Consider the following 27,361-nt stretch of genomic DNA (forward strand, 5'->3'; position numbering starts at 1 on the left):
AAGAAACAATCCATTTATACATAAATACAGATTTTCACAAGAACGATTTTTGAAATTGATACCTTTTTGAAATATCTATTCACGAATTACCTACTGATGGTATAAATAAATTGGAATAAACTAAATATATTTTATTAAATTACTGAATATTGTTTATAAACAAAAAATCGTTTCTGAAGTTTACCAACGATTCAAAGAATTTTTATTTTCCTCGCTGCGTTATGATTTTTTGTTTATCTTTTTTTATATATATGTACATATATTTCGGGAGTTATGCGTGCAAATCTAAAATCTGGGACCATACAGCTAATTCCCGGTACAATCATAGAAAATTCTGGTCATACCCATGTGGCTAGATGTTCTTTTAATATGTCGTCAAGATCTGCACTAAAATTTATGAGACCACGAAACACATCAGGGTTGTCTGAATTTTCTTTCTTGTCGTGTCTGCGAAGTGCTAATTCGAAAGCTCCACAAAATTTTTTGCAATGTATGATTTTAGATAATACATAACGATTTTTCGTTACCTGTTCATTGTGTTTCTGTATATTATCCCAATATGCAGAATCTAACTAACTTCTTATGTTTATTTTACTTAATGACTTAAATCTTTCACACTGTATATTGTCCATGCTTTATCCCCACCGAAAAGTAAGCACGGAAAACAAAACAGTGTATTTNTTCGCCCTCTATAGGCGACATTCGTGCAATAAAGTACCTGGCAAATTTTAGCAGGTCGCTTCCACCGTAGTAGCCATTTGAATGGCATAGTGGAAGTCAGCGCGATAGATGGAGCCTTTGTGCTTCGCGTACTAAATATATTTTATTAAATTATTGAATATTGTTTATAAACAAAAAAATCGTTTGTGAAGTTTACCAACGATTCAACGAATTTTTGATTTTCCTCGCTGCGTTATGATTTTTTGTTTATCATTTTTTTATATATATGTACATATATTATATTCTGGGAGTTATACGTGCTAATCCGAAATCTGGGACCATACAGCTAATTCCCGGTACAATCATAGAAAATCCTGTCATACCCATGTGGCTAGATGTTCTTTTAATATGTCGTCAAGGTCTGCACTAAAATTTATGAGTCCATGAAACACATCAGGGTTGTCCGAATTTTCTATTCTTGTCATGTCTGCGAAGTGCTAATTCGAAAGCTCCACAAAATTTTTTGCAATCTATGATTTTAGATAATACATAACGATTTTTGGTTACCTGTTCATTGTGTTTCTGTATATTATCCCAATATGCAGAATCTAACTAACTTCTTATGTTTATTTTACTTAATGACTTAAATCTTTCACACTGTATATTGTCCATGCTTTATCCCCACCGAAAAGTAAGCACGGAAAACAAAACAGTGTATTTTTTATATTACACCCGCACACCCACTCTGCTTTTGTGTATATATTATTGTTAAATTGTCTTTTATAACTTTTACTTCGGCTTGTTCCACTAACTTCAATATTTAATTGTGGTGTTAGCCCACCTAATTCTTTTATTTTTAGTTTATCCTCATAAGGTTGAGACCAAATAAAGTTTTTTGTAAAAACGAAACGCTATTCATTTTAATAACTATAATATCCGTAGACGCCTAAACGAAAATATTCACACGTGCCGCTCGCAGAAATAATCCACCACATACCACGTACGAAATATTACTGCATTTACTGCAGCAGCGGCTGTCGTTGTTGCAGCCACTAAAACCCATATAAAAGTGTACTGGGTCACGTGCCTGATTAGCCAATAAAAACAAAGGACGCATCTAACCGTTCGCTGTGCACACATTTTGTATATGAGGTTTCATATATTAAGGAGCGTAGCTGGCATCATAATAAATAATAATATAAGCTCTTAGATTTATTTTAGCGCGAGTATATTTGGATTCTTTAAATATTTTGTTGATATTTAATATGATTAAATACATAAAATTTTGTACTCTGCAGCTCCGCAGCTCTTATGGTAAAACCGCCACTGGTTGTAGCCGATGAAACTCAATTTTTTCCAATTTCTCCCACCGAGAACTTTTGCGAATGATTTGGAAAATGAACTGCCAACATTACTTGAAGACTTAAGCATAGAAGTGCGACAGATCATGTTTCAACATGATGCTTGTCCAGCACACCATTTGGCGGTAGCAAGCACAGTACTTAATCATGATTTTAATGGTTGCTGGATCGGTAGAGTTGGACGGGTCAATTGGCCTTCTAAATCACCAGATCTTATTTCACCAAATTCAGGGCCGGCGGAAGGGGTGAAACAGCGAAGCAGATGTTTCAGGAGGCATTTTAAGACTTGATTATTAACTTTTTATAAATTTCACAAATTGAAAATTGGACAAAACTGTGAAAAAAACATTTTTTGACTCTGAATGCGTGCTTTGTGCTTTTATTAATTATTTAGAAATCAACAAGTTGAGCAAAAATTTCCCTAACATCATAATATCTTTAAGGATTTTAACCATTCCTATGTCTGGCCAGTGGAGAACATTCTTTTTCAAAATTAAAAATTATAAAAAATTATTTACGATCAACCATGGCGCAGGAACGGTTAACAGGCTTAGCCAATCTTGCTATCGAGAAAGATGTAACAAATAATTTGGTTTACGCTGATATTATTGAAGACTTTGTTAATGAAAAATGTAGAAAAGTTGATATCTGATATATGTAAAGATCCCGTTTTGACATTATATAGTTTCTTTTTTGTTTTCATTGAATATTTTTTATTTTTGGTTTTATTGGAATATCTGTTTTATTTTTTATACGATGTTTCTTATAATTTCCGTTTGTTTTTTTGCTAAAATATTTTTTTATTCATTTTTGTCTGTTGAAGTTTTTTAATTTTTTATAACTTTTTATTAATAAATTTGTTATTTGTTCCGACGGGCGGTAAGCAAATATTTGTTTCAGGTGTCATATAACCTGGTGTCGGCCCTGGCCATATTTGTTTTTGTGGGACTATTTCAAAGACAAAGATTACAAACAAGAACCAACAACACGTGAGAAAATGTTTGACCCAATCAGAAATGCTTGTGCCAAAATTCAAGCAGACACTTCTCAAATGTGTAGTTATTTGAAATATGGATTAATAAGTGCGTTGACGTTGAAGGCCATCATTTTGAGCACTTTCTTTAATTGAAAAATGATGAGGCGAGGGGACTCCGTAAATTAAATACCCTGATAGGTCAAAGGCACCGCAAACGGAACAGAAAACTACTATGTCCACGGTGTTCCTTGGTTACACTTAAAATAGTTTATTCACCCCCATTCAAATAATTTCTACAGGTAAAAATTTCTCAGTTATTCGAAATTTGCAAAATGAATAAACTTTTTTTTGACAGCGAATATTTCCAATATCTACATAAAACGTAATATTTTTTATTGCAAAATATTGCAGAATCGTACGCAGATAGTAAAAAAAAATTAATTTCGCCAAATACAGCGAAGGAAGGAAGGGGAGGGGAATTAATTTTAGCAGTAAAGTACTTCCTCCCCGGAATGATTAAATTTTGATTATGAAAATTTTTTTCCGAGTGTTTATTTTCCGAGATATTTGAAAGTTTCAGGTTAAAAAAAATCACCAGGTATATCTTCATAATTATTTGAATTCGGTACTGTGTACATGTTTTTCAAACATAATTTATGAAGATATTAGCGTTAATTCATGACAAGATAAAAGCTGCACTAAGAAACGCAAAAAAACATTTTTATCTAATATTATCGTGCGTCAAGGAAATTATCTTGTTTATACATATTATCTTTAGATATGGCAATTAATTTGTTGCAGTATTCGCAAAATAAAACATGAACAAAACTTGATAAGTTTATTAGGTCAATTTTTCAAACAAAAATAACAATGAATAAAAACCTTTTTTCTTATAATTACCCAAACCAATGACTTCCCATACACTCGCGAGTCCACTGAGTTTGGCACACCCAACACCAATGGTATTCACAACCCGCACGTGTGCAAATCATATGCATACATCCACCTAAAAAGGATTCCACATTTTGAAATTAATAAACCATGCACTTCAGTAAAATATTTTATAATAAATAATGCAGATTCAATATTTAAAGTATTACCATCTCGCTCTGTGGGTGTTCTACATTTTGGGCAAGGTTTTGTCAATACCTTTATCGCCCTTTTTGATGCTTCATCCCACCTAGCCTCTGCGGCCTTTTCAGGATCTACATTGTAGCTACAACTCTCTGGATTTGTACTATCCTCGTTGTCAGAATTCTGACATTCTCCTATATGATAGCCCTGAAGACAATGTCGACAGAAAACATACTGAAAATAAAATAGGCCTTATATATACTCATACATTAACAAAAAAAAAAAAAGATGATAGTTATTATACATTGTATTTAAATAAAGGAGTACAAAATCCTACCAAACAATTTTGATGCTTACATATACCTTAGTTCAAAATTGTTTAACTGTAAATTATGTGTTTTAAATTTTTGAAAAACATCACAAATACACAAATATCTCGAAAGAGATTTGATGAGATTAATAAAATTTATGTCCATTGAATGTGTATAGAATTATATCAACCAATGAGGGAGATACCAGGAGACACCATATTAAAAATCTTACTGACTTTTGTAGAAATTCTACAAGTTCTTTGATACACAGCTACAATTTGTTATTTTTAGTTCAAAACAAGTTTACAATACAGGCGATTAGAAAATGACTAAAACTGTTCCTTTCAGAACAAACGTATACTGCCATTAAGAAGGCAAAAAATATTGGAATAGAAATTTGAACTTTTTAGGTATAGTAAGAGGTAAATTTATCACTTAATTTTTTGGACTAAGCTTTATTTAAAATTGTATTTGCAAAAAAATCACATTTTTTTGTGAAAAGGTACAGGGTGATTCACTATATTTTGACCCCCCTTTAACTTTTTTGCTTTAAGAGTTATAAAAAAAATGTGAAATATAAAAGTTGCACGAGTTTTTATGAATTTTTCGAAAATGATAGTAGAAAAACAAACGAAGTCCAAACAAAATGGCCGCGGATGTTAACTTTGTTAAGTTAAATGGAACACCCTGTATATTTTTACATATCTGGATAGAACGTTCCCTCTCGAGCATAGTCATGTAGGGTTTGTTGGGTCCATCGCTAACAATAAGCGAGATACTATTAAAAACAAAAAGAAGAATTTTTATTAAGGAAATAAGACATCTTGTAATTGTTAAAACTTTTTCAGGCATTTCTGCCTTGTTCCAATTACGTAAGGATTTATAGATTTAGTTATAATATATTTTGACAGATCGGACATTGATATGGTCCAAAATGCTGTAGATATTGTAAGTAAATCTCACTAATTAGGCCGTGAGAGGCCTAATTACTCACGGACAATGTTATATGGTAGGCCGTGACAGTGACAGGTAATGTCATGACAACATTGTTATTGTTTGACAGTTTGTATTATTATTTAATTAAAATGGGTTACACAGAAGTAGAAAATTGAAATATTATAGGAATTAAAATAGAGCAAAGTCCTTCCCCATACTATATTTTAATTCTAAATAATTTTCTACTTCTATGTAACCTATTTTAATTAAATAATAATACATACTATCAATCAATAACGATGTTGTCAAGACATTATTACTACCTGTCACTGTCACGACCTACCATAATGTCCATGAGTAATTAGACCTGTCACTGCCTAATTATTGAGATTTCGTTACATTACCTATACACATTTTGGACCGTATCAATGTCCGATCTATCAAAATATATTATAACTAAATCTGTAAATCCTTACTCAATTGGAAAAAAGGCAGAAATGCATGAAAGAGGTCTAACAATTACAAGATATATAATTTTCTTAATAAAAAATCTTTTTGTTTTTTAATAGTATCTTGCTTATTGTTAGTGATGGACCCAACAAACCCTACATGACTATGCTCGACAGGGAACGTTCTATCCAAATATGTAAAAATATACAGGGTGTTCCATTTAACTTAACAAAGTTAACATCCACGGCCATTTTGTTTGGACTTAGTTTGTTTTTCTACTATCATTTTCGAAAAATTCATAAAAAATCGTGCAACTTTTATATTTAACATTTTTTTATAACTCTTAAAACAAAAAAGTTAAAGGGGGGGTCAAAATATAGTGAATCCAATTGTATAAGCCAAAAAATAATAACTTGAAAAGGTTAGGTTAGGTTTCGATTAAAATTGAAGAGGTATTTTATTTTTTCACATGTAATTCTGAATCAAAGGAACTTATATAATTCATGCTTAGTGGCATTGAAATTCTTTTGACATTAAGGAAATGGTACCAAGGCAGATAGGATATAAACATGTTAGACGATTACTGCTGGTCGTTACGAGATTTACCATTGAAATCGAGAAAATGATACCACAAGTGAGTAGTAATCTTGAGACTAAGAATCTTAATCAACAGGGGGGGGGAGTACTGCAACCTACAATAGAATTTTGTCATGTTAAAACAAATTAACTCAAAATCACGGGGAGTTTTCTTTCTTTAATATTATTTGTTACTCAACTTTTAAAACGCATAAATACTTAACTATATAGAGTGTTTCGAGTTTATAACTTCAGAATATTTAGTAGACCTGATCGGGTCAAACAGACCCCAGATTCGGATTCAGTAACCCCAAAAATGTATAGATACCATAGTCTTGTCTTTCGGTGTAATTTAACTGTTCCTAAAATTTGATAAAAAAAATAACTATATAATAGTGCCCCTTTGTAAATATGAAATAAAATATTGAGACGTTTTGTTAATTGACAAAACTTAGTACTTTATATTACAAAATAAAAAGATAATTTTTTAATTTACTATCACTGGAGTTTGTCACTTCAATGAGTAAATAAAGCAGTGTGGTGACGAGGCCCCAGGGTTTGCATCATGAACCGAGGCTCGTGTTTTGTTTAGTGTCTTTTGGGCATGCATTTACATAGGTACCTCATTTCTACGATATGTGACATATTTCGATCATATGTATATGTGGCTGGTAGTGAACAATTTCAATTATTTTGGTAGGAATGAATATGTGCCTAAGTCACCCCCAAGTTGTCAGATTTCAGTGGAAAAGTATGTGGATAATTGTAGACGAATCTAGATATTGGAAAAATAATAAAATAGGGCATGTTGTAGTATGCATTATAATAAAGCAAAATATATTAAATTTCTCACTGATGACGACTGATCTGAGATCACTACAGAAGTCATTTTAATGAGGTTTGCCTTTCATTTACAACCAACAAAATGAGCTACTATTAAGTTTATTTTAATATACAGGGTGATTCACAACTTATCCAAAAAAATTTGGGAATAGATGCGGCACGAGAAAAAAATTATTGAAGTTATAGTACATTTAATCACTACATAGCTGGACAACTGTAGTCTTTAACGTCCTTCGCAATATGCGTGGAGAGCCACGTGGCCTCAGCGACTCCGAATACTGAAATCCGATTTTTCAATCGTCATTGCGATAATGTTTACCTGTTATCTGTGGTGTTTACAATAGTTTTTTAGTAGTTAGTGTCAAAGATGGTTTGCGTGTATAGCAACTCGGAGTTGATGGATATCGTTTTAATTTATGGTGAAGCAAAACAACATTTGTATTATGGTGAAGCATTTGTATTAGTTCGTGGAAACTGAGTAAGAGGGACCCATATGTATTTACACATTGGTGGATAAAATTTTGAACAGTTGTTATAACATCGGCTATGTTAAATGATTTTATTATTTAAAAACATAAATTAATTTTATTAATTAATTATAATAACAATAAAGGTAAAAGCAGTTGAATTTGCTGATATAAAATAGGTGCTATTAAATTCTNAATTTGCCGATATAAAATAGGTGCTATCAAATTATATTTATTTCTTTCCTTGCGAAAGTTTTTTGTCCGTTTTTATCACACTGCCATGCCGGTCGCATTGTGCGAGGTCAGGTTTTACAGTGGACCAGTTTCCAGTGCCATGCAGAAGTGTATTTTTAAATCATTTTCAAACTGCCCTTTTTGATTTTTTCTTTACAAAATTGTATTTGTAAGGGTTCCCTGTACATCCAGAATTATTTTTTTTTGATAAGTTCTGAATCACCCTGTATTTAACACAGTTAAAATATTTTTTAATTACTTGGTGAAGCCACTGACTTTGCTTCTAATTCTAGCCATCATAAATTTCACAAAATAAAAATATAAGCATGACACAAAATTTTCTATTGTGAAATTGTATTCAAAAATTAACTTATCAATTTTGTTTGGATTTTTTTTCTGAATCATTCTATGTATCACAGGTTAAGTTATTATCAAAAGTAATTTTGTTTAGAATAAAAAGTATATAAACAATTAAGTCATATGCTAGGAGATAAATTATCTTTTTTAGATAAACAGTTTTTGATATTGTATTTCAATATACTTAGAATCAATGTTTCCTCTAATTTTTTCGCTGACTACATGGTACAAAAGTATACGGGAAGCAAAAATGTTCCAAAATTTTTTGACTTTTTCGGTTTTTTCCGTATTTAGGGGATGATTTAAGCCCCTTAGTGAATTTAAGAGTGGACTTACAAATATATCACGCCCTCATTAATCATGAAAATAAATTATTTCCTATTTGTAAGATTTTATTTTATAGAAAAAATACAATAAGAATTGCTTTTATTATTATTGATATTATTCATACATTTCAGTTTTGCGTAATCATATCAACCCGTAATTAGAGGTGATTTTCGACATTTTCGAAAAACTAAAAAAAATGCTCATCTTGATTTTTCATTACCAATAATTTGACATATGCAGACTATTTTTAGGATTTTTTTAAGGTCTTTGGCAAGGGTGAGAAAATAAGCTAAAAATATGCTGTTTTTGCGGACACTCTTTGGATTTTTGCAATTTTTAGATGCAATTCTTTCATAAAATGAAATTTTAAAAAATTGTGAACAAGCCCATTCTGCGCAGAATACAAAAATGACTGCACAACATTCGAAAAATTACTGTGCGGCCCCGCACCCACGCGGTTTAGAGGGAACTTTGCTTAGAATGTCGAAAATTTTACAGAAATGTTTATTAAAATATACACAATATTTATGTACTTACACCACAGCCATTGATACAAGTAATTTTTGTACAATAGGAATCTGGTATAATTCCCATACCGCAACCTGGTTGAGGACATAGTACTCCGCCAGATCTTAAAACGAATTCTTCCGTTCCAAAACGCTGGTATTGTGCATACTAAAATTATATACAGTGAGAGATCAGTATCACATATCTCTTAACATCGTACTTGAGTTTCGGACAATAATCGAAAGTGGTGTACTTCTTTAAGAAAAGAATCTGGACATCCAGCAGGGCAGGCTAGAGTGTAGCCATACTCTGGATGTTGCCAAAATTGTCTTTCCATTAGTTTTGTTGAGCAATATTGTCGGAAACAGTCCAGACATGTAACGTGGCCTTCAGCACAAGGAAAGACAAAAACAGGGTCTCTAAAATGAGATTGATGAGGGATATTAAAATCCTTGGGGAAAAATAATAGTTTTCAGAATCTTACCGGATGTCTGTACAAGCTAAGCAGGGAATTTCTCTTAAATTAGGTCTAATTAAATACAAAGGCACAGCTCCATCTTTCTCTCCCAATGATGTATGCTCAGAACATTTAAAATAGAACTCTGCAAAAGTAGGCTCTCGATTATTTAGAATCTAAAAAAGTGGATATTATTTACAACAAAAATTCCAAGGCAGTTTACTTACATCAGCGCAAAATTCGGGACTATTTTCGCAAAGTCCAGTGATCTGTTTTGATTCCAAAACATCATTCCAGTTTTGTGGATCAGAATGCACAGTAAAAGCACCACTTTTGCAGAAATTGCACCTTACCCTAATTTTTCCAGATTTCAAAGCTTTACAAGTAGGACAATATACAAAAAAGTGGACCTTAGGCTTACGATATTCTGAAAAATTGGTGTATGAATTCAAATAAAATTATTGAGAAATCACATAACTTGGTTTGTTGTCAATGACTTAACAGTTTCTTGATAATAGCTGTTTTACATTGACAATTTATTGATGAATAAATTGACGAAGTTCTTCGTGAATTTATTCACGAATTTATTGATAAACAGTGTGGTTTTACACTGCTACACACTTTGTCAAGTTTTTTGACGCATGAATCAGTTTTACCAACGAATCAAAGAAGCAAATAAATTTCAAAAATGTCACCTTTCCACTCATAATTGTAGTTATAGACAGCGGTACCGTTTTGACACATACCTATTATATAAATATTAGTGTTTGTGAGTAACAAATCAGTAAAAACAATGCAAAACTAGTACGACGTCACACAATTATTTACATATTCCAATAACATAACCTTATTACTGATCTGAGGCTGGAAATCTGTTGGGTTGGTGCTTCCGAACTTCATGAAGAAATTGACGAAAATTAGAACATGCTCTAATTCGTCATGAACTTGATGAATAAATTCATGAAGTTATTTGACAGCAGATTTGGTGCATTACACTTGTCCAATTTATTGATGAAACAACTTCATCAAATAATTGATCAATAAATTGTCAATGTAAAACAGCTATAGTTTAAACCAACCTGGAAATTTTTCAATAAAAAATTTGTTTATATCTAAAATTTCAGCACATTTTTTTCTACCAAAATACATTAAAGTAATTTCCAGTCTGATTTAATATTAATTTATTAAAGGAAATAATTAAATTATAAATATCTTACATTACCATTTAAATTATTTTCTAGAATATCATTTCTTATATTGTCCTGATTGGAAAACATAACATCTTTTAAAGTGTTACACAATGGTTCGCTTCCCTGTTCTTCATTTTCTTCAACTACAGTTTCACTTAATTTCGACAATTTGGATCTGGTTTTTACTTTAACTGCATGAAGAATACTTTGTTCACCCAAATCACATTCCTTAAATAATTTATTTAAGTAAATATATAAAATAACATTAGACATCACATACCGCTATTGTTATTCGATCACCAAGTTCCTTTCCTGCAAAAATGATTTTGACTTGTTCAGGTTCTAATCCCAATTTAGGAGCTACATATTCTTTAAGGTTTTTTATATCCCAACTAGGATCTAAATCTACGCATAATGTGCTTCCACCGCTGGTTTTAATGTAAATATTTAGAGAATTGGTTATAGTTTTTTTGCCAAACCAAAGCAGCTGCAACATCCTATGTAAAATATTTTTTAAAGCATTAATAAAAATACTCATATCACTAAAAATGTTTAACCTAATTCCTTATTTGAAATAGTACGAGTTCACAGTTTATTTCCACTTTATCATTCTTAAAATTTATAAAATCAGCTGCAGTCTGCACTGCAGACAAAAACAAAGCAAATTAAATACCACAGAAGGTTGACAAATGACACTAAATGACAGACAGAATCAGCTGCTTTTTGGTTTCAAGTGGTTTCAAGTTTGAAACGATTTTTCACAAGTAGAAATAAATATAACTTCAATTATTATATAGACTGTCATGACGTCATCAAATTGGCAGACCGCGGTCCAGGTCCGGACCGCGGAAAGTAAAATACTGGACCGCCAAAAATTTTTTGAAACTATAAATTACTCAAATAAATTATTTGAAACATGTTTTTTTACGTTTAAATGCCAATCTTATCATTTTTTCTAGTATTTTACAATTGTGTGAGTTCTTAATGGTTAGTAAGCAAATTAAATTTGAGTCCAAATTAAAATAAAAAAAATAAGAAATATGATTTTTTTTCTGGACCTCCTTAAAAATTTTCAAAAGTATCCGGACCTCATCTAAAATTACTTGCCGACCCCTGCAGGGAATAATGTTTATAGGTATGTATGTACGTGCTTTGAACTAAGTATTAAATAGTATTATTATTTACATTTTCGATTTTCTGCTCTTTATTCATCTGAAAGTAATTTATAACAAATATATGGAGCTAAGCATATAAACACCAGTACTTTCGCTGATAAAGTATGCATTTATCCCTACTGTGGAGAAGAGACTACAAAATTGAATAAAATCAATCACTGAAAACGGTACAAATTTTCGACATCTAAGGAAAATGTGTATTAAACTGCAGAAAATACTTTTTTGAAAAATTTTTATCCATTTTTAATCTACCAAAATGCTTGACTAAGCTGTTAACTAACTCTAATAGAAAATTAAACAACTTGTAATGATTTCAAGACGTTGATACAGGAGTATAATGTTTAGCTTAAAGGTTGAATATTGATAGAAGCATGAATGTAAGAATAAGGGAATGTGCAATGCGTGGTATGAATATGTGAAACTATATCATTATCGGACGCCACTTCGCCATTATTCCATGGCTAGAAATTGGCCTCAATGATTTGGGATCGAGGGGGATTATCCCTCTTTATCCTGCCTCATCTCGTGTAGGCCTGGACAGCCTTCGTAGGTGGGCCCCATCCGTCGTCTACCCCGACCGCAAATGCGGCCGGTGTAGGCGCTTTGTGGGACCTCCTTTTGTCCTGGCTGGGCCCCGCCGGCTAGGGCCCTTTCTTCTGGCGCTCTTCTTGCTTCGCCGGCTCGTCTGTGTAAACCCCGGGGGTAGTGTCATGTTTATGTGTGGTATGGTTGGGTAGGGTAGTGCGGCTATGCAGCCTGGGATGCGCTTTGCTAAGGTGGCCCTTAGGCTAGCGCGGGAGGGGAGGGTTAAGGAGGGTATGGGGGGTGTGTGTGTGTGTGTGTGTGTGTGTCGTTGTCTTCGTTTCTTGATCCTGGCTGTCTCTGAAACAGAAAAGGTTAGCGGGCAGGGGGGGGGTCATTGGGGTGGTCACCCAGGGTCAAAAAGTTGGTGTCTAGGTCTTTTGTGTTTGTCGGTCACGTCGGGTACGTAGTCAACGGCTTGCCTGAGGAGGGGATTGTCATGTCTAGCGGCTACGTCAAATCGTTTCTCCGCGTTTTGTCTTATTGTCTGTGTAGCGTTTGTGTATTGTAAGTCTCGTAATATGTCAGTGTTTCTTACGTACCAGGGCGCGTCGGTGGCCGTGCGGAGGGCTATGTTTTCCACAGCCTGTAATGACTTTAAGTGGCTTTTTGCCGCGTGACCCCACGCCGTGGAGGCGTAGGTTAGCTGCGGTTGAAGTACCACCTTGATAAGCGTTCGCTTATTCCTTAAACTGAGGGTGTTTCCACCTTTGAGTAAGGGATAGAGCCTAGCCCTGGTGGTCTTCGCTCGCGCCACCGTCTCCACGATGTGCGGTTTCCACGTGAGACGCTGGTCCATCGTCACGCCCAGGTATCGTGTTTGTCGATTCCAGGAGATAGGTTCCTGGGATAGTGTCAGTCTGTCGAGGTTTTGTGGGATTTTTCGTTTGGTAAAAAGGATAGCCGAACTTTTGTTGGGATTAATTTTGACTTTCCACCTGTTGCACCAGGTTTCAAGTTGGTCTAAGGAGTTTTGGAGGAGGGAGACGGAATATCTAGGATCTACGGATTGGGATGTGATTGTCAGGTCGTCGGCGTATAAGTATATGTTGGTGTTGGGGGGATGTGGGATGTCGGAGTTGTAAATGGTGTATAGGTGTGGGGACAGGACGGTGCCCTGGGGGACACCGGCCTCCATGGGACGGGTGGTGGAAAGGGAATCTTGGATTTGGATGCGGAATTTTCGGTGGTGTAGGTAGGATTTTATGAGTTTGGTAAAGGATATGGGATATTGGTTGGTGAGCATTTTCATCAGTAGGCCTTCATGCCAAACCGTATCGAAGGCCTTTGCGACGTCCAGGAAGACAGCACCAGTGTACTGTCCCCTAGACAGCACCAGTGTACTGTCCCCGGTAAGGCGAAGGATTTGGAGTTCATTGGAGTGATTGGGTCGGAAGGCGAACTGCTCGTCTGGAAAGACTTGCAGTTCTTGGAAGTGGGTTCTTAGACGGGTTAGGATAATTTTTTCTACCACTCAGCTCATAACCGGGAGCAGGCTAATGGGCCGGTAGTTGGATGGGATGGTGTGATCTTTGTTGGGTTTTGGGATAAGGATTATGTTTGCTGTTTTCCAGCGAGTAGGGAAGTGTCTTAGTCTGAGTGTCACGTTTGTTATGTTTAGTAGGGCCATGAGGCCCTTGTGTGGTAGTCGTTTGAGTGTCGTGTTATGTATATTGTCGGGTCCGGGGGAAAGGACGCCACTTGAGAGCCTAGAATCTTTGATAATATACTACTGGAGGTGACCTTTCAATAGCCGGATGCGTTACAACGTGAAAAGGGAGATAGCTGCTATGAAAGTACATGCTCTCTCTCTCTCTCGCCTAACGTTATTGGCTCACGACTGATCCCACGTAACGGGAAATCAATCACATACTCGACGAGAGAGGCATATATCTTCATAGCAGTTGTCTTTCTCTTCGCCTTGTAATGCGTCCAGCAGTTGGGAGAATATCTCCACTATCTTCAGTAATAGCTTTGTTCGTAGAGCCATTCAAACTAGTTTGGGATGAGTCAGGTCAGAATAAACAATCGTCTAGCTACTTCTTTTATGCTATGCTTGTGGGAAATAGCAGAGAAAGTAGCTGGACGACTGCTTCTGACAGTTCTGACAGATCCCGAACTGGTTTGCACGGCTGTGCGAACAAAGCTAATATTATGCTCGAAGGCTGACTAGAACTAGAATACTTTTTTTGACGTCATATGGGTCTTAAGCCTATGGGACATATATTACGAGTATAACAATTAATCTGGGGAAATGAAATAAGTGCAAAGACTGATCGAGGTAAGGCTTCAAACATTTTTAGGTATTGTACAAAATTACTTTTGACATCATCGCTAAGTTGGTAACAAAGGAATACCAATCCTATACCCATAAAATGCATCGTAGAAACACGACTCATTATTCTAGAAAGTTGACAAATGAAAAGTCAAGAACAGTTCTTGATGAAAAGTTTCCGTTTTGTTTTGACTTTTGACGTTTTGACAAAACAAGAGTCAAAAGTCAAAGAATGTGAATTGCGAACGTGAATTATCAAACCATTTACTAGTTTGTGGTGTGAATATATAAATTTCATTTAAAAGGTTTTTTTAGGAAACGCTTTTCATATATTCATTTTAATGTATGTACCATTTACAACAAACATTCTTAAATATGTACTAATTTTTCTTCGAAAACTCTAGCAATTGCAGACGATAAGGCTTACGAAAATTAACTCTTAGTGATATAGACATAACATTGTCGCTTTCTAAAACCATAAAAAAAAAAACGAGGACAGACAGTAATCTGAGCACCCAGAGTAAATTTTTAGAAACCTCTAATTTTCTGCTGGATTTATAAACGTTGATGTCTTTATGTATTCTTTAATAGTTTACAATTCTACTAATATTTCAAATCTTCATGACGTAACCTAAATTTCTATAATCTTATAATTCCAGATGGGAGCGGGAGATGATCCATACGCAGCAGTTGCAAAAGGCAAATTGAAATTGAAAGGTGACAGTGGAGTGAAGAAAAAAAAGAAAAAGGATAAAAAAATTTTAGAACAAGTAACGAAAACTATAGAGACCCAAGAGACAGAATCACCTTCTAAGCAAACAAAAACTAAAGCAGAGCTCGCTTTTCTACAACAGCAGGAAAAAATGGTAAGTGGATTAAATTAAGGAGGTTTATCGGGTACGTCTAAAGTCAAATGAGAGTTTCTGTAGATTCGCTAGACGAAAGTAGTATGCCTTTAGATTTGGCAATGTTGCACTTGGCTGGCACGCTCGAACTGCATTCTCATAAGACTCAGTACTAAATCGTGAAAAATAATTTTATTAAAAACTAGTCGTAATTTTCTTCGAGGACTTTCATATTAAGCTAATATTAATTTTCTTATGAACCCTACAGATTGAAACCTAAGAATATAAAATTTTTAATAGTGTATCAAATGATTCTGCTGGTATTGCTCTTTAAATGAATTATAATAAATTGTTTCTCGTTTCAGAAAATGAAAAGGATTTTGGAAAAAGCGTCACAGACTCATAAGGAACGGGTAGAAAAATTCAACCAACATTTGGATAGTCTTACTGAACATTTCGATATTCCGAAAGTTTCCTGGACAAAATAATTTGTATATGTATTCATTTAACAAAAAATATTTGTCAATGTACTGTTGAAGGATGAAAATAATTTAAAGAAATTGCTGTAGAAAGGCAGTTTAAACAATTAGGTTTATTAAGAAATATATTTAATTTATTTTTATCTAATTAAGTATAAAAAATATTCAGTTCAGATTTACTATAGGTATGTACACGATATACAAAATAAAGAACTTTTAGTAAGCATAAATATTTATTCACAAAATAATTTTTGGTCCCCTAAGTATTCAATTCATAAACAAAAGCTAATTTGATTTTTTATTATCGTCGTCCTGTAACACCTTGTTGACAACTCTTTTTAAGCAATGTGTAAAATATTTATGAGAAAATTTTTGTTGTAATCTCATTTTGCCTTTGAAACCCATATCCTTGGTCTTATTATCGCTGCAAATCCGATACATGAATTCTGCCATACTTTCTGCTGTTGGTTCGCACAAGTAACCGGTTATACCATGATCAACAGTTTCACGTGGTCCTCCACTATTAACAGCTATAACTGGTTTTGCTACCATCATAGCTTCTAATGGTACTATTCCAAAATGTTCATTAACTGGGGTGTATAGTAAACATGTACAAGAATTTAGCAATTCAGTTTTCATGTTATCAGAAGGTGATTTTAAATATATTATTTTGTCTTGCAAATTCATTTGATTTGTTAATTCTGTTAAATATGCGTATGTCTCTTTGTTAATTTTTGACTGAGGATCATACCCCCCTGCCATTATGAGATAAATACGTTTCCAGTCTTCTTCTGTCACGAGAGATTTTAATTTATTCATAGCTAAAATGGCAAGATCCAACTTCTTCGCAGGATGAAAACGATTAACTGACAAAAAAATTACATCATTTTCTTTAGAATTAATTTCTGGTACCAACTCACTGATTGGTTTAACACCTTTTAAATTTTCTACAGCTTTTTGGTAAGAATAAGCGATGGTAGGGTATACAATATCAAGTGCATGTGTAATTCCTGGGAATGTTTTTCTAAAGATAGATGCGGTGTATTCACTATTCACTAAAATTATGTCAGCTCGTGCAGTTGCTTTTAATTCAAGCCAATTAATAGGTTTCCGATATAATTGTTTCAATTTGCCACCCGGAGTGCTGGCTAACAAATCGGGATGGTGGCAATAATAAATGACTTTTTCATTTGCTAACTTTAAGAACGGAATGGCTATTGGTATCAAATCAACAAAGTACAAATCTGGCTTTTCTTTCTTCTTAAAAAATAATATGTAAATTAGAGCAAGATATATCATTCGAATATAAGCACACAATGCACTACATTTTCCAAATACTGATCTCGGAATCCAGTCTCCATAAACTTCCACGGGAAATTCTTCATTTTTCAATTCGTCAAATGAATGGCTTTTATCAAAGTGATTTGTAATAAACCTAATTCTGTATCCTTCATTTGACAGTGCAGCTGCTACATCCAAAACAAGCCTTTCAGCACCCCCTATACCTAAATCTGGGTGTATAAATGCAATTTCAAATTTCTTCTTATTATTCATAGTTTCTTTTCTATTACACATAAATTTGGCATTCCACTATTGCCACTCAACTTTTCTAGGTTATAGGTTATAAGTAATACCACAGAATAACTGAGTCAGTAGTCACTGAGTCACTTATACTGATATATAATAATAAATTATAACAGATAACTGTCTGCTTGAAAGGATGAAGTGATAAGAGCGATGAGACAATATTTTCACACATTAAGGAATTTACAGAAATGTAAGCAGCACAACATAACCTCTTTTCGCTTTTCCCTTGTCTGAACCACTCTGAACCATAGATTTAATAGTATAAAGTATACCAGAGAACACTATCTTTAGTCGTATTAGGAATTTTTGGAAACTGATCTGAGATTAGACGGATCACTAGCTGTTTTCCCGATTTCAAGAGATATTTTTGTACATATTTAAATTGATATATCCAATTCTCAACAAATGTTTTTGAACGTCATAATGCAATCCAGACAGGCGTAAGATTATAATTATAACCCTATCTTAGAGAAGTGTATTCGATATTTAAGATCTTTTTTCAAACACAAACTGGTTTACTTTCAGAACGACAGGATCAGTAATCCAACCCAACTGATTAGGTTAACCCAATAACAATTTCCGAAAAACTCTCTAAATAGGTGTGCCTCTTTAGGGTAGGGGTTTCTGAAAACTCCTAAGTAGTATATGCTCTAAGGTAGTATGTATTAAAATTTATAAAGAAAATAAGTAAGGGGATGTCTGTCTCTTTTTTCTTTATAAATTATTGTCAACAAGAGATGGGCGATTATGAATCGATTCAGTGTTGAATCGACTAAAACATTTCGATGCATCAATAAAATGTATCATTAAAATGTATTCGATTTTTTTTTTGGTGAATCGATTGAATAGCTTGGATTACTTATTAATTAAAAATAAAATTTAAGCAAGATCGTATATTTCACGGAAAAGTCCAAAGTGAAAAGTAAAATAATAGGTACGTAAAACTGATTTGATTACAGATGCAGTCAGTAAGCCAAGCCGAATTCTGCAATTACATACACCTATGTGGGACGATAGTCAAATTAATAAATCATAACATGCAATCTTACGATTGTATATATTTACACAATATAATTTTAATTTAAAAAATTAAGAATGTAATCCAGAATTTAGCAGCTCTTATCTTCATTTTTTCTGTATTTTGTTTGTATTTGTTTCATCTTTGGGTGTTTTTATAATGAATTGAATTGATTTCGATGCATCGAAACAATGTATTCGATTAATTAACTGAATCGATTCACAAAGGAAAATTGTCCATCATTACTGTCAACCCTAAAATGTAAAATCACTAAATATAGTGACTGTACTAAAATGGGATTTCCAGTGCCATCTATTATTCTTCTCGAGTGAAACTATGTTTCGGCTCAGGAAACTGTTAATAGATGGCTCGTTTTTTGTTTTTCTGTAATATAATCAGGCGGTAAATTTAAAATTAGTAACAATAAATTTATACTACATCGAGATGATCTCGAAATATGAGAGAATATTTCAATCAACGTTAACTATTTATCTAGAATATTTCAATCAACGTTAACTATTTATCTAAAATAACCAGACACAAATAATAATGTTAAATGAATGACATTTGATTGCACAAATTCATTGTTTTAATAAAAATATTGTAGTAATTTTTAGATAATGTAGAATATGTAGACTATAATAAAAAATATCTACTACCTACCACCTACCTATTCTTTATTTTTAATAAATACTTGCAGTACAGAATATAATTTAACACATATCTTTCACAGTTCAACAAAATAATGGCGATATCTTTCAATTTTCCCTTAACGATATTATTTATAAATACAGACCGTCACAAATTCGCTTCTCACTATAGAGATCTCGAAAACGGTAAGAGATACGAAGTAGCTTAATTGGGAGCAAAATTGCGTAATCAAGCGACCAATATTATGCCGCTAAAAAATTAAGGCTAACATGATTAGTTTTCGAAATATTTGAAAAAAAAAAAAATTTTTGGAAATCCGTTTTTGTTTCATTTCAGCTTTGTTTTAGGTGATATTGAAAAAAGAAAAACACTTTCTCGTGGCCACTTTTTGCCCTCAATCGAATAGGATAATCAATTTTTATATGTAACGTTTCGTCTCTCCAGGACCATCATCAACAATACTGTACTGTCTCAGCTTGAACCAGATTCAGACGTTTTGTCTCGAAAAATTAATCTTCAGTGTACTCGTTCCAAATTTATCTAAATTTTTTATTTAGATTTATTTGTTTATTGAATTATCGTACACAATAAAAGTGTCGTTAGACTCTGTGAAATCCACCCAGTTATTTAAACTATTACCATCACACATTACAATAAAACATTATTAGAGTTTTATTCCCGTGTCCATAGTTATTTCTAAGCTCCTCGAGTGCTCAAAAGTCAAAATACAAACAAATTCCGATCTATTTTTTTTAGGATATTTATACAAATACCAAATACATGCTCTTTCATAGTTGCGGTTACAGATACAATAAATTCCGACAATATTATGCTGATCTTCATTTTTAACCTTTGCCAAAAGAAAATGTTTTTGAACATTTACTGAAATTTTTTAAAGAATAATATTCAGTTGGCGTTCTGGTTGTTTATATGCATTTTTAAGAATTAATTTGTCGTAATAAAATTAAAATTGTAATATTGTTTTAATTAATAACTTATTGAGTTATGTATTACCAAATGATGGAATAATAATAGTTAATGTTAATAATAATAAATGTTTTATTGTAACGCGTGGTGGTAATAGTTTAAATAACTAGATGGATTTCACAGGGTCTAACGACACTTACAGTGTACGATAATTCAATAAATAAAGAAATCTAAATAAAAAATTTAGATAAATTTGGAACGAATACACTGAGGATGAATTTTTCGAGACAAAACGTCTGATTCTGGTTCGGGCTGAGACAGTACAGTATTGGGGATCATGAAGGCTTGCAAAAAATGTAATAAAATTTCTAGGGTCATATTTAAAAAAATTAAGGTGATAATGGTTCTGGAGACAAAACATTACATATAAAAATTGATTATGCCATTCGATAGAGGGCAAACAGTGGCCGTGAGAAAGTGTTTTTCTTTTTTAAATATCACCTCAAACAAGGCTGAAATGAAACAAAAACGGATTTCCAAAATTTCGTTTTTTTTTCAAATATTTCGAAAACTAATCATGTTAGCCTTGATTTTTTAGAGGCATAATGTTGGTCCCCTGATTACGCAACTTTGCCCCCATTTAAGCTACTTCATAACTCTTACCGTTTCCGGGATCGCTGTAGTGAGAAGCGAATTTGTAACAGCCTGTATAAACACATAGAGTAAAACTGTAATAAACTAACATGACAAATGACATACATGAACTAGCTTTACAAGGTATGTATGTTTTCAACTATTTCAGTCTTATCAGTGCGATGAGCTATAACAGTCCTTAGGATATTTGTTAAAATTTAATTTGGATACTATGTACGGTTTTCAAATATTAATGAAAAACTATTTCAAAAGTAACACCTACTTTAACGCCCTGTAACTTTTAAACGAATATTTTTAGATTAAGGTAAGTTGACTTAAATCGAAACATTTTTACCTCGGGCATCTGTCATAGTTGTTTGACTATTGTTTTCTGGGGACAGCCTGTAGAGCAGCGGTCTTCAAACGTTTGTAACTCGTGGAACCCGGCCAATATTTCGATTTTTTTTAGGAACCCATACACCAAAAAAAATTTTCGAACTCAACTAACAAAATAAACATTTCACTAACTAAAAATTAAACTAAGACTTTAAATATTAAAGTAAATATTTATTGGATAATTAAAAGAGTAAATATTACATTTACTCTTTTGACCAGGATGTGCTTGATAATATGTTGGAAAGGTGCTATTGTTGTAAGTTTCAATCACATTTCAAATTCTGCAGTAAGCACATTGCGATACTTTGTTTTTGCAACTACGTACGTCTTGTTTAAGTCTTAGGTATATGCGTGGACTTATAAAAATAAAAAGTTTAGAAAAAGAACACACAGAGGTTGTGGGGAACCCCAGGGTTCCGCGGAACACAGTTTAAATACCGCTGCTGTAGGGGGACCGCCTAGCCGGGTGTCTTGGCCAATGGATTTCAATCGACCGAGATAAGCATCACGGATGCAGGCTCGAACTTGGATGGGTGACCTAAGGCAGGCTCGGGATGTGGCTGTGGCAGCCTACCGGAGACCTGGGTCGCTCAACATCTTCCGCCTGCGTGTGGTCCCCGATAAAATGGTAATGAGAATAGAGCAATAAATCTCTGTAACTCAAGACCATGCTATCATACATAAAAATTGTACGAGACTTTGCCACCAAGTCACCCGTGTAGTAATAGGGTGGTTTGAAGAAAAGTACTCGAGTAATGAAAGGGGTGGTGTACAAGGGGCCTAATAAGGCCTAAGTGCCGCAATGCAGAAGCAATTTTTCACCACCCCCTCGACATACATACATACAGCTGCTGTAGAGTAACCACGATTTAAAAAAATTCACCTCTTGTACATTTAAGAAAATTTTGTGTTACTAACCAGCAAGGAGTGCACTGGGCTGTGATGCACCAAACGTAAACTTGCCCTTCTTTTTTAAGGTGTTCTGAATAATATCGTAAAGCAACATTCAGAGTAATAGTAGACCTCCAATGAAAGATAAGGAAATTTTTATGACGTATCGAGCGGGTCATATTAAAGTTACATCTACACATTTTTCTTCATAGTTCACCAAAATGTATTCAACAATAAAACAAAAAAAAGAAAGAAAAATGCAATTGTTGTGCAAATTTTTATTGTCATATTTACGTCTTTTTTATAAACAGTTAGGATCAATATATACATAAATGTGGTTATTACTAATTACAAATATATTGCAATACATTTTTAATTCAAAAACACTGACGTTTTGAAACATTAATGAGATTGCTGGCGGTAAAGGTATCCATAGGGCTTAAACACATTTTCTGAAATGTCGTCTTTTAAAAATGAAATGTAATTGTTAAAAATTTTACATGTTTCTATGCTTCACATAGGACATACAATAAAATGGATTGATAATACACAATAACGAAATAAAATGGTGTAAAACCTAAATTTTAATAGAAGTTTTTCACACTTGTGACAATTTCAAAAAGTTTAAGGAAGAAGACAAACGATCTACATAAAACACTCCGGCAATGACAAATAGTTTTAAAATATGAACATTTCAGCGGATCCTTATGTTTTTTTGTTAATTAACCACACATAAAATTTATAATAAAAAATAATTTATCTAATACTTTCCTCCACATAATTTAAATAAAATATAAAACATTAAGGAAAATAAAAATCACTGAAGTCCGAGTAATTAAACTAATTTTTATGTTAATAATTTAATTTGATTAAGATATTTTACTTTTCTACTGCTTAATCGCTATTGGAATATGATTTATATCAAATTCAGAAAGAAAAAATAGCCCATTCACTAGTATTTGACAATTGGTAGTTTAATTTATTATATTTACAAAAATGGCACAATAATATATGTACAATGAAATAACTTGATATTTTCTTAATGTAATGTAACAATTAGAATCAGAACTTCAAAAGGTGAATACGTATTTATTTAACAGTCTTAAAAAAATCTTCTACAGAAAGCAAAACCATCATCAGAATAAGCCAAGATGAGTTTACATTTTATGAAACATACACTCAACGAAGTGAACAAACTTCTTTTTTAAGTCTCGATAACAAAATGATCACCTGGGTGCAACAAAAGAAATATTAATTAATAATAATAATAATAATAATTCTTATTATTAATATTATGTTTATTCTCCCAATTTATAAATCCAGATATGTGTTGTATATCAATTGAAATTTTTGAACATAATATATACAAGGAATTTTTAAAGTATATTGATTTTTGCTAGTCCATAATAAAATGAGATCTTTTGTCTGGAAAAGGGCATAAAGACCTCTTGTTAACATCTGCACATCTCAGAAAATAGCCACTAAAATAAAAACAGTTGCTGACAGAATTTCAGAAGATGAAGGATTTAGTTTGACCTAAATAAAAAGCTATTTGGACAAGTGAAGACTGGCTTCGAATAATTTTCAGTGATAAGTCCAGATTTGACGAGAGTGTTGAGAGTTTGCGTTTAAACAAATGGCAAAGAAAGCCTTCCTCGAGGAGTCATAATCTGGGGATGCATGTCGGCAAAGGGAGTAGGAAGGGACTAGCATTCGTTAATAACATCGCTAATGCAGATAATAGTGGCGCTATGGCAACTTTTCCGAACGAGTTGCACATACTATTTTCAATCACAAGTGCGAGTCATTATGGGACCTACAGCATAGGGAGTTATATGCACTGAAAGTGTCCAGATAGTACAACGACGCGATGTTATTTTCATAGGGCAACGCTCCAGCGCTAGTTTATTTATGACTTTTGAATTAAACATTTATAAACTGAGTTTAGTATCGCATCCTCTCATTCCTTATAACTGTCTAATAACTCACACGAAATCTGGAATCGGTAAGTTGAATAATATACAAGTTATAGCATTATAAACAAATTAACCAATTAATTCTTAAGGCTCACAGTACAATACTATTTCAAATACTAACTAGCAGCATGTACGATGGTTAATCTAGGCCTGAATGCTGTGGGTCACCGTGCCACCTTCTACAGCAGCAACAACTCTTATTACGAGGTTTAGTGCACGTGCAATCTAACAGAGCTGGTGCGGGTGTCGGTAGCCTTCACAGCTGACTTGCATTTTGAATTGTTGTTATTTATGGAACTTTGTAGTAGTTGGTGTCGCGTCGATACCTTTCTTTTTTACGTCTGCTATAAATTCTATTCGCCGTGTGTATTTAAATAAGTAATTATAAATAGTAACATAATTTATCAACAACAATTAGTTGGGGGGGAAAAAGCGAAGTAAAATGTCAAAAGAGAAAAGAAATAGACGGGAATAATTTCAAATGTGGTTTGAAAGTGATCCTGAAGGTTGCAGGCATATACGTATTAAAGGAAATGACCTGTTTTGTACTGTGTGTGAACGCATTATAAATTCTTGTTACAAAACTAAAGCGACAAGACATTTGAAGAGCCATGCCTCATCCAGCCTGTATTTTTCTATGAACTTACAGACGAATTTCTTTAAAGAAATATTCCATTAAACAAACTAGAGAATCCCAAGTTCCGTAATTCCGTAAATTGGGATCACATGGACTATCTATCATGGACTAATGAACAATTTGATATAATGGATGATGTACAAAAAAATATATACGATGTCAATAATATACGCCCAGTCAGTAGTACAATAAAAGAAGAAATGCAGTGTTGAAAAAAAAATCCAGGATACACCATTTTGGAAAACATGTGCTGAAAATACTGAAAACTGAATTGCAGGTTATTTATATTTCCCAACATACACATACCGGGTGATTCAGTTTGGTATTCGCGGCCCTGTATGTCTTTTATTTTAACAAATAGCTATAAATAAAAAACCCTATATATTTTTAAATCGCCGCTCAAACTCTATCAAATGACATTATTAGATCGTCTCCATGGTAACATATGTCAAAATTGCTATAGTTAACTGTTTTTGTTCAAATGACACACTATATATATTTTTATCAATTCTGAAATAAATTTTTTTTCTGCATTCAGCTATATAAAGAAGATGCTGTTTTTCTAGTAATATTTCTAATGAAATTATAGACTTCTTTATATAGCTGAATGCAGAAAAAAATATCTTCCAGAATTGATAAAAAAATATATAGTGTGCCATTTGAACAAAAACAGTCGACTACAGCAATTTTAACATATGTTACTATGGAGACGATCTAACAATATCATTTGATAGAGTTTGAGTGGCGATTTAAAAATATATAGGGTTTGTTATGGCTATTTGATAAAACAAAAGAAATACAAGGCCGCGAATATCAAACTGAATCACCAGGTGTATGGTAGTATAATAGTAACACAAGGAAAAAAAAATTACTACAAATGTCTGTTGTCCAATATCAGTGCATCCTAATTTCACAGAAATACTTGTGAATGATCTGAATAGTGGTTAAAGTTCCCCAATGGAATAATTATTAAAGACAGCGTTAACAAAACTGACGGCTAATTGGTCTTTGCGCTGTTATTTTGAAGTTGACCGTTTTGAAGTTCTGATGAAATTACTATTATATAAAACACTCAGTCATTGGATATGTATGAGAAAATGTTGAACTATTCTACTCTTCACTATAAATACAATTATTGAATCTACTTTACAAATTTATCTTGTTTTCCTACAAATAATTGTACTATACTTTACACATATTAAATTAACAGTTAGTAAAATTACATTTAGAATACAATATAAGCTCTATATTTGGACGCAAGGAAACTATTGCACATTTTTTTAATTTGTTGAATTTAAATTAGCATAGATGCCATGTGTGGGGAGTATTTAAATTGTTATCTTTACAGAGGCCTTTACAAGTTATGCTCCGGCAGGTACAGGCTTTGGCTGTTTCAAATTCTTAATTATAAGAAATGTATTGCTAGTACTTAATGTGATATGTAAAATTTATAAAATCCCAAAAAATAGTCCAAATTCTGTCTAATAGAGACATTTGACGAACGGGCAAAAAATTAATAAAGAAAAATAGAGCTCTTCCTGGCAAAATTTAATGACTATTTTAATATTTTGAGTGAAGTAAAAAACCAATACAATTTTACAGTGCAATGTACAGCCTCAAACTCGTTGTCCAAAGGCTGCTATTGGCCAATAAAAAATGCGAATAAAGATTTCGCTTGGGAGTTTCAAATAGGACCACTTTGACTTACTTTTAAGCCAAAAATAAATATTAATTTTGCAACTTTTAGAAATACCTGTTATGACATATTAGTTATTTTTGTATGTAGAACTCAAAGTGGTACTTTTGCGTTCAAGAATGGAAGTTACTTTGCCGAGTTTAGCGAGGCAAAATATCCATTCGAGAATGCAAAAGCATTTCGTGTTCAAGACGCAAAGAATATTTTTCGATAACTGCAATAAAATAAGACAATTGTGTTATATAAATACAATTTAACAACAAATTTATATTTGAAATCGTTTGAATCGTGTTTGATTTAAGATGGTTTAGGCGTGGTGACTATCATAACGCTAGCAACCTAATAAACAATAAAAATTAGGTGTTTGAAAAAGTAGTGACAGAATTATATATTGCAATTCATATTCTAAGAGCATTTACCAGGGGAAGTATTGGAAGTGGCACAAAGTGCTGTTTCACATCAATGAATCCCCAAAAAAGCGTCGAGACAACCTACAACAAATTCAAAGGGTGGTGTAGTTTGAAGAAAATCCAAAAGTGTCCAAAGCGGTATTACCGGCACATTTCGAACATAAAATTAATAAAATTAAACCTTCGACGTTATGTATATTCCATGTTAAAAAGTACACACCAGAAAATTTCCAAAACTAATACAATATTTGAAAAGCAAATCAGTTGGATACCGTCCGAAAAAGTCCAGAATTCTAACAAAAGAGGAAATTGAGAGATTTTTACAAGAAGCACCTGATAATAGATTTCTGCTAGAAAAGGTAAATCAAATTAATATAAATCAATCAATTTTAACTAATTTTGGACAACTTTTCACATTTTAATAATTGGTGTTTGTGGAGCTTTGAGAAGAGACGAG

At 33.0% G+C, this 27,361-nt stretch overlaps 3 protein-coding genes across 4 annotated transcripts; 1 reads left to right on the plus strand and 2 right to left on the minus strand.

The window, feature by feature from the left end:
- Positions 1 to 3,821: 3,821 nt before the first annotated feature.
- On the minus strand, positions 3,822 to 11,428 carry LOC108912133 (E3 ubiquitin-protein ligase parkin). 2 transcript variants are annotated; one of them, XM_018717300.1, is made up of 9 exons: positions 11,284 to 11,428; positions 11,007 to 11,223; positions 10,759 to 10,954; positions 9,764 to 9,963; positions 9,564 to 9,712; positions 9,300 to 9,498; positions 9,110 to 9,247; positions 4,098 to 4,305; positions 3,822 to 4,003 (listed from the first exon to the last, which is right to left on the minus strand). In XM_018717300.1, the coding sequence occupies exons 2-9, from the start codon at positions 11,220 to 11,222 to the stop codon at positions 3,894 to 3,896; spliced, it is 1,416 nt and encodes a 471-aa protein (XP_018572816.1). In that variant the 5' UTR covers position 11,223; positions 11,284 to 11,428; the 3' UTR covers positions 3,822 to 3,893. The 2 variants fall into 2 exon arrangements, with proteins under 2 accessions (XP_018572816.1, XP_018572815.1); XM_018717299.1 differs by having other exon boundaries at positions 11,007 to 11,428.
- A 3,473-nt stretch (positions 11,429 to 14,901) lies between these two features.
- On the plus strand, positions 14,902 to 16,276 carry LOC108912132 (protein FAM32A). Its single transcript, XM_018717298.1, has 3 exons — positions 14,902 to 15,101; positions 15,418 to 15,624; positions 15,969 to 16,276. Exons 2-3 carry the CDS (start codon positions 15,418 to 15,420, stop codon positions 16,089 to 16,091), a joined length of 330 nt encoding a protein of 109 aa, XP_018572814.1. The 5' UTR covers positions 14,902 to 15,101; the 3' UTR covers positions 16,092 to 16,276.
- Positions 16,277 to 16,340: 64 nt separating this feature from the next.
- LOC108912131 (alpha-1,3/1,6-mannosyltransferase ALG2) lies at positions 16,341 to 17,879 on the minus strand. Its single transcript, XM_018717297.2, has one exon. It carries the CDS (start codon positions 17,655 to 17,657, stop codon positions 16,368 to 16,370), a length of 1,290 nt encoding a protein of 429 aa, XP_018572813.1. The 5' UTR covers positions 17,658 to 17,879; the 3' UTR covers positions 16,341 to 16,367.
- Between the last annotated feature and the right edge of the window lie 9,482 nt (positions 17,880 to 27,361).

The sequence above is a fragment of the Anoplophora glabripennis genome, unplaced genomic scaffold (assembly GCF_000390285.2).
Source record: "Anoplophora glabripennis isolate ALB-LARVAE unplaced genomic scaffold, Agla_2.0 scaffold595, whole genome shotgun sequence".
NCBI classification, from domain to species: Eukaryota; Metazoa; Arthropoda; class Insecta; order Coleoptera; family Cerambycidae; genus Anoplophora; species Anoplophora glabripennis.